General features: G+C 54.0%; 1 protein-coding gene across 2 annotated transcripts in view; it reads left to right on the forward strand.

The window, feature by feature from the left end:
* Nucleotides 1-8,108, forward strand: part of WWP2 (WW domain containing E3 ubiquitin protein ligase 2) — an 84,367-nt gene extending 76,259 nt beyond the window's left edge. Inside the window, exons 18-25 of one of the 2 annotated variants that reach the window (XM_030581830.1) lie at nucleotides 1,219-1,352; nucleotides 1,670-1,810; nucleotides 2,634-2,754; nucleotides 3,245-3,349; nucleotides 4,009-4,105; nucleotides 5,911-5,983; nucleotides 6,249-6,344; nucleotides 7,516-8,108. In XM_030581830.1, coding sequence (XP_030437690.1) covers nucleotides 1,219-1,352; nucleotides 1,670-1,810; nucleotides 2,634-2,754; nucleotides 3,245-3,349; nucleotides 4,009-4,105; nucleotides 5,911-5,983; nucleotides 6,249-6,344; nucleotides 7,516-7,525 — 777 coding nt within the window. In that variant the 3' untranslated portion in view covers nucleotides 7,526-8,108. Of the gene's footprint in view, nucleotides 1-1,218; nucleotides 1,353-1,669; nucleotides 1,811-2,633; nucleotides 2,755-3,244; nucleotides 3,350-4,008; nucleotides 4,106-5,910; nucleotides 5,984-6,248 lie in introns of both variants that reach the window. The other variant, XM_030581831.1, reaches the window with a different exon arrangement.

Consider the following 8,108-nt stretch of genomic DNA (forward strand, 5'->3'; position numbering starts at 1 on the left):
GTATCGGAGGAGGTGGTCAGAGGGGGGATGTCTGTATTGGAGGAGGTTGAGTGGGGGGGGTGTCTGTGTATCGGAGGAGGTGGTCAGAGGGGGGATGTCTGTATTGGAGGAGGTTGAGTGGGGGGGTGTCTGTGTATCGGAGGAGGTGGTCAGAGGGGGGATGTCTGTATTGGAGGAGGTTGAGTGGGGGGGTGTCTGTGTATCAGAGGAGGTGGTCAGAGGGGGGATGTCTGTATTGGAGGAGGTTGAGTGGGGGGGTGTCTGTGTATCGGAGGAGGTGGTCAGAGGGGGGATGTCTGTATTGGAGGAGGTTTGGGGAGGGGGTGTCTGTATCGGAGGTGGTTCCTGGGGCCTCGCCCAGCTGTACTGCGGGGATGTGCCCAGCTCCTTGGCTGCCACCCCAGTGTTCCAGTGGATCTGCAGCTTTGGGGACTATTTTTAGCCCCAGCAACGTGAGATTTTCCAGCTGCCCAAACCCCAGCGTGACTCCCCTGTCTCTGGTGGCCTGAGCCCAGTCTCCTGTCCCAACAACCTGGGGCTCAGGCCTGGCGGGGGCTGAGGCTCAGAGTCCCCTGGCTCTGGGATCAGCCCCTCCATGGTGCCATGCTCAGGAAGCTGGTACATTCTTCCCAGGTCTCCCCCAGCCGCCCAGCCCTGCTCGGAGCAGAGCCGGATCCCCATAAACTCCCTGACTATTAATCACCGCTGGGCTGCTCCAGACAAGCGTCTACATTGTTTTTGGCTGCCTTAGCCTTGTGGCTTCTGGAAGCCAGGATCCAGGGCGGTTTAAACAAGTGCTCTTCATAGAGCTGCAAAGGGAGAGGGAGACGCCATGGAATTGGGGGTGGGAGGGAAGTTGGGTGCTCTGCACCCCCGGCCCTGCAGGCAGGACTCCTGTGCTGCCAAGAGAGCTGCCCCTCTGGGACTCAGGGCTGGGCTGTCATCATGAGGGGTCACATTCTCCTAGTCACAAGCCTCTGGGCCCTGTCCCCTGGCCAGCTGTGCTTGGTGGCCCCAGGAGGCTCAGTGTCCCGCTTGGCTCAGTGGCTAGCCTCAGGATCCCCGGCACGCGAGTCCCTCAGCCACCTGGCAGGAGTGGAAGAGGACCAGTGTTGGGTGCTTTGGTCGCTATGTTCTGCTGCCAGCTGTCGCTTTTGGCAGCGTCCGTGGCCATGCTGGGACCCAGAGCCTGTGACCAGCATGTTCTCTCCCACACAGGCGCTGTATCATGGAAAATTCATTGACACTGGCTTCACGCTCCCCTTCTACAAACGCATGCTTAACAAAAGACCCACGCTGAAGGACCTGGAATCCATTGACCCTGAGTTCTACAACTCCATCGTCTGGATCAAGTCAGTGCCTCTCCCCTGCCAGCCCAGGGGCCCTGCTTTTCTAGGGGTGATGGGGTAAAGTCCCATACAGGGTGGTCTTCGGCCACACGCCAGGGCTTGGGGTGCTGAGGATCTTGCCTCGGGCCTGGTGTATCAGACCCACCAACGTGTGCACGTGAGCCTGTGAAATCTCCAAGCAGCTGCAGAAAAGCCACCCATCCCACGGCATGCAGGGTACCCATAGGGAGTGCTGCGGCCCTCATCCTGCCAGATCTCACTGTGCCAAGGCCTTGCTGGGTGCAGCCAGGCTAACGTTCCTTGTGTCGCTTCTCCCCCAGGGAGAACAGCCTGGAGGAATGTGGTTTGGAGCTGTACTTCATCCAGGACATGGAGATTCTGGGCAAGGTGACAACACACGAGCTGAAGGAAGGAGGGGAGAGTATCCGGGTGACGGAGGAGAATAAGGAAGAGTATATCATGTAAGTACCAGTGCCTGGGCTCTCCCCCTACCTTGGCATGGAGTGTGGGGCTCGGGGGCATGGCGCTGCTGCTGGGGCTACTTAGCTTTGACATAGGCAGCAGGCACAAGGAGATGGGCTGTGGGCTGGGTGGCCCTGCCCCAGCTCTGAATGCTCAATCTGGAATCTGGCTCTGGTGGTAGGGACGGTTTTGCCAGCACTTTCTGAGAGGGGAGGTAGAGCATTGGGGGAGGTTCTTATCTCATAGACTTTAAGGTCAGAAGGGACCATTATGATCATCTAGTCTGACCTCCTGCACAAAGGAGGCCACAGAATCTCACCCACCCACTCCTGTAACAAACCCCTAACCTATGTCTGAGTTATTGAAGTCCTCCGATTGTGGTTTAAAGACCCTCTGCCCCAGGCCCTGTGGCTGCAACCGCTCAGCTGCCTGTCCACCACAGCTCTGGGTGCTGCTGTTTCTGTGCTGAGTTGGGCCCAGGCAGCAGAAGAATCCCCCAAACCTGGTTTGAGTTGGTGCATCTCTTGTGGACAAGCATTGCTAGCGCACCCACGACAGCAGGTCTCTGTTCCCAAAGTGCCCTCTGCCAACAGGGACCTCAGAGAGCCACCACTCTGGGCTTTGGGAGGCAGGAGCACAACACAAGAAAGGATCTGGAGGAACCTTGAGAATTTGCCAGGCTCCTCTCCCTGCACTAGCCCTGCTGCTGGGCGGGAACATCAGAGGTTCAGACAGCAGGGCTGGCGGGATCCTGCAGGGTTGTGGGTCCCATGTCTGAGGGCTGGCTGGGGTGCGCCCCGGGTTGCATGTCTGCCCTTTCAGGCTACTGACAGACTGGAGGTTCACACGGGGTGTGGAGGAGCAGACCAAGGCCTTCCTGGATGGCTTCAATGAGGTGGCACCACTGGAGTGGCTGCGGTACTTCGATGAGAAGGAGCTAGAGGTGAGTCAGTGCGTGCTGGGTCTCCGCGCCCCTGGCTGGGTGAGTCCCGAGCATTGGTGCTCGCTGTCCCACAGCAGAGAGGTCCTAGCATCAGCTGGGGCAAGAGGGGCTGCTGGCTAATGACCGAGAGAGAGAGAGAGAGAGACATGCACGCCCGCGTGCGTGCGCACTCAGGGCCTAGTGAAAATACAGTTTGTATTTAACTCTGCTCCTGAAATGCGGCACTGACGGGGACATTATCCGGACACAAGCTCTCGTACCACCTGCTGGAAGGTGTTGGGCCTGTAGAGCAGGTGACCTACTGCTAGGCTGGAGACTTCCTGCCAAGCCCCTGACTTCTCCAGTGCCTGGGGCGTGGGCGGAAATGGAACCCCACTGCCTAGCCCGACCCTGGAGGAATTGTGCATGTGCCCCTCCCGCCGTTCTCCTGCGTAGAGTGCAGGTGGGGGAGTCTGTGGCTTGGCTGCTGACTTGTCCCCTGGTTCCCTAGCTGATGCTCTGCGGCATGCAGGAGATGGACATGAGCGACTGGCAGAAGAACACCATCTACCGGCACTACACCAAGAACAGCAAGCAGATCCAGTGGTTCTGGCAGGTGAGCCTGAATGGCACCTGGGAGTCCTCCTTGGCCAGCGAGCGGGAGTGGGGTTGGGTGGCAGGATCAGTCTGGCTCCACTGCCAGGCTCCACTGCTCACCAGCCTGCAGGCAGAATGAGCTGAAACCAAGCTCATCTCCAGCACGAGGGCTTGGTCGTAGCTGGCAGAGTTGCTCAGGGCAGCAGGCAGCACTTACTGGTCAGCCTGTTTCCAGCAATAGCTGCTGCTCTGGGGGAGGCAGGATGGGAGACGGTGACAAAAGAGGCTGGAAATGAAGCAGCCCTCTTCTCAGTGAGTGATCAGGACAGAAGGGGAGCAAACTGGTCCTCAGCCAGGGCAGTGTGGGGTAAAGCCTGTGCCCGGGAATGACAGCAGGAGACTCGGGGTCGGGTGCGGAGTCATCTTTCCGGAGCATTCTTAGGCTGGGCGCTGCTCCCATCCCGCATCCCTGTGGATTGTAGATTAGATCCTGCAGCCTCAGCGTCTGGAGGACGCTCTGTGTTTTTTGCGATTTGGTTTCCTGTTGGAGCTGGCAGGAGCCACTGAGGCAGGAATGGGAGATGTTGCCCCAGGCCCCCCAATCCCCATTGCTGAAGCCAGGAGCACACAGGTGATGGCAGAATCCCCGTCTCATTGCATCTACTCTGTTGGTTGCAGGTGATTAAGGAGATGGACAATGAGAAGAGGATCAGGCTTTTACAGTTCGTTACAGGGACCTGCCGCCTACCAGTTGGAGGATTCCCAGAGCTCATTGGTATTTATCTCGTAGCTGCCCCAGGGGGCACAGGAAGGGGGCGGGGGGATAAAGGAGAGAGAGACTTGCGATAGTCCAGTGGTGTGGAATGGCGGGGAGCAGAGGGGGGCAGCGTTATGACTGTTCCACTCGCCTTTCCGCGGTACAGCTCAGAGCATATACAAAGGCAGGGAAGTAAGCGAAGGGACAGAATCCCCCCAGCGCTCAAGTTTTTAACCAAATGTTATACTGTACTAGGCTAAATGCCTTACAGCAGTCGGATATCTGTCAATACGGTTATCTTTGCCAACCAAACCTGTAATCTCATCAAACAATGGGAGCAGTATTGTTCGACAAAACCGAATTTCCATAAAACCAGGCTGCTTGGAATTAATTACGCTACCATGATTTCATTCTTTACTGAATGGCCTTTCCATTGTTTTCGTGGAATTGATGTAAACCTAGTCAGCATATAGTTACCCAGGTTATCCTGTTTTCCCTTATTAAATACTCTCTCACTGGTTTTTTTCCCAGTCCCCTGGAATTTCCCCAGTGTTCGAAAATTTGTTAAATATCAGTGGCTCAGAGAGTTCCTCAGTCAATTGTTTTAAAACTCTTGAATTGAAGTTATCCGATCCTGCATGTTTAAAAATGTTTAACTTTAGCCTTTGCTATTTAACATCCTCCCTTGTTACTGTTGAAATAGAAAGTATTCCATTATTACTGTAAGCTGTGTATATTCCATGGAGCTGTGAATATTCCTTAAACCTACTGAGCATAGATTTTTTTCACTGATCCCTTTAGCCTCCCTTATCAGTAGTCTGCATTTCATCACTGTTAATTTATAGTCATTACTATCAACTTCCTTCTTTTTCCATTTGTTATATATTATTTTTAGTTCTGTTTTTACTTATTAATCAGGATATTTTTTAATTGAAGAAGCATTCCTTTGTAATTGTGAAATTGTGTTTTGTTGGGTATTAAGTTTTGTTGTCCTAGACAACTCCCTATTATCTTCCATGTTTTGTTTAAATTGTTTAAATTTTGCTTTGTAATCATTTTTACTCATAATGATTTTCAACTTTCAGCCCAAAGTACATGTATTACTGGTCAGGACTATATACTGTTTACTTATAACAAATGTAATCCACCATGACCAGTTTCACCTAGGCAACCACAATTTTTATTCAGTGATCAGTTCATCTTCAGATATCAAAATGAGGTCTTATATGGAATTACCCTGAGCTGGTTGCAATATTTCTTGAGTTAGAAAATTGTCTATAATTTTTAGAAACTCCAGGGACATTTCCATCACGACAGCAGGAGACCTCCAGTGTATATCCCTCAGACTGAAATCCCCCATGACAAGTTTTTCTTCCTGCACATTATATGTAGCTGTTTAAAGAGCTGTTAGTCCTGCTCTCTAGTCTGGTTTGGTGATCTCGGACGGACTGCCACCAGTAGCCCAGCTTTGCCATCGCATGCCAGATGAGTGGTCTGTCTAGTCCAGCATCCTGTCAGTGGCCAGTACCAGCTGCTTCAGAGGAAGGTAGAAGAAACCCCTTAGTGGCCATTTATGCACTAACATACCTATCAGGGAAATTTCTTCCTGATCCCAGGCAGATAATGTTGGCTTAAGCCCTGGAGCACGAGAGCTGTATTACCTGATAAGGGAAATGTTTATATAAATCCCTACTGAGCTCTTTGCCTCAATGATCTTGTAGCAGAGTTCCAGAGGTTCGCTAGATGTTGCGTGAAGTTTCCTTTCCAGCTTTCAGGGTTTCCTTTCCTGTAGTGTAAGGAGTTGTTCTGTTTGTGACTGACAGGCAGTAATGGGCCACAGAAGTTCTGCATCGATAAAGTTGGCAAAGAGACGTGGCTGCCCCGGAGTCACACCTGGTGAGTCTCATTCCTCTTGGAGCAGCTGGGGGTGAATCCAAGCAGTCTGTGTGGGGCTGCCCCTTGCTTCCTCTCAAACCAGTTCCACCATGGGCTTTGCAGGGGATGTGGCCACAACTTCTGTGTGCTGGGGCCAGCTTATGCATCCCAAATGCAGCCCCCGAGCATGGCTGAGAGAGCAGGGAGATGCCCCTGCCTCATGAGCGCATGAGGCAGTGGAAGGGGGAAATTGACACTGCATTGACAGGCTTTGTTTTCTCTCCAGCTTTAACCGCCTGGATCTTCCTCCCTACAAGAGCTATGAACAGCTGAAGGAGAAGCTGCTGTATGCCATTGAGGAGACAGAAGGCTTTGGCCAGGAGTAATGCTGCTTGCTCCTTCCCCAGCCCCCCGCGGCCGGCCCAGGGCAGAGCAGCGTCCCAGCAGGCTGCATGCTGGATGCTCTGACTCTCAGGGCGGGCAGAGAGCGCCCGTCACTGAGCAGTTTGTCTCCCTCCCTGGGAGTTGGTCTGTCACTCTTGTTCCTGGGTTAGGCTTGTGCCAATGCAGCCCAATGGTGGACAGGCCGCCCCCCCACCTCCAAAGTGAGCCCAAGATGTAAGGGAGGAGATGGACACGAGCGGCCCGTATGCCACTACTGAGGGGGAATGAAGCGAAGGGCTGGGAGGGGGCTGAATCACTGGCCCCTTGCCTCGTGGTGCCCTCCTGGGGGCCGGATCCTGTACAAGTTCCAGTCACTATCCAATTGCAGCCCAGTGTCTGAGCTCCAGATCTTGGGGTCTTTGGGCCTGCAGCAGGGACCCCCCAAGGCTGGGCAGTAGTGAAGACACCTCCCTCTCCCCGAGCCACTTTGCACCAAAGAAACGTGTGCAATCATTACCTCTGCCACCTGGAAAACGGGCACCGACTGAATGAAAAGCAGAGAATTCGGAACAAACCCAGTGATTTCCTGCGGCGTCTTTCCTTTGTTAGTGCACGGAGCCGGTTAGCTGTGGCCCTGCGTCCCTTTGGATTGGGGCTGCTCGCTGCAGCCGCCAGAGGCCAGAGCTCGGAATGGCCCGAGACAGCAGGGCCGGGTGGGCACTTCTGTCTCGGGAAGCTCCTGCCAGGGTCTAGGGCTGGACAGGGCTTTTTGGAGTTAGCTGCAGTCAAAGAAAGAGGGAACTGCTTTTTAAGTGTCGTTTTTCACTTCTGTTTTCCCTGGTGTATCGATTAAAGTAACTAGAGCTCCTGCTCAGGTGGTCCTGGGTAGTGATATCCAGGAGCCCAATCCTGCCCCCAACAGAGGTAATGGCAAAACTCCCCTTGCCCGTCAGCCGGCTCCTTCCCCCCAGTGATTGGGGGGCCCCCTTTTCCTTTCAGCTGTCTCAGCACAGGATGAGTGTGGCTGGGAGCTCTGCCCCCAAGGAGTGACCAGTGGGGAGGGCCGCCCCGAGGCAGGGCAGGCGGGGGCGTAGGCCTGTGCTTTGATTTGCGAGCGTGTGTGGCCCCTGGGCTCTTTATTTAACTATTTAAATGGAATGTCTTGCTAGGTGGTGGTGATGCTCTTTAATAGGATCCTAGAGGCTCCGCTGGTGTTTTGTACAGACAACGCGCTGTTCTCTCGCGCTCTGGTCCTGTAGCGACTGCAGCTGAGGGCTGTGAAATGGGCTCTGTCGCCACTGAACTGAGCAGAGAGCCTTTTAAACCAGTGACCCCTCCCGACTTGCCCTGCGGCTGGCAGCTGTGTGAAGAGCTCGTGTGGCCTTTGCTCCGTTTGTGGGTTCAGGTGGAAACTCTTGGCCTGATTCTCCTGTCACAGACCGCGGTGGAGCTCAGAAGCTCTTGGAGTTACGCTGCTGTAAGCGAGGGCAGAATCCAGCTCTCTGCTGTTTCCTTATTCTACAGCCTCTGCCAGCTGAGGCTGCTGCCACAGAGAGTTCACCCTTCCAAGGCCTGAGGACAGCAATGGCCCAAGTGTGGTGGGTGGGGGGGTGGGAATCTGTGTACATAGCTGTATATAATGAAGTCTGTGGATACAACAAATTGCAATAGCTTTTGAGCGGTAACCTTGATAGTTTTGTACTGCACCATCCTGCCTCAGTGATGCCAATTTCTTGTGCAATAAACGATCAGCAGCCGCTTA

This window comes from Gopherus evgoodei, chromosome 12 (assembly GCF_007399415.2).
Source record: "Gopherus evgoodei ecotype Sinaloan lineage chromosome 12, rGopEvg1_v1.p, whole genome shotgun sequence".
NCBI lineage: Eukaryota > Metazoa > Chordata > Testudines > Testudinidae > Gopherus > Gopherus evgoodei.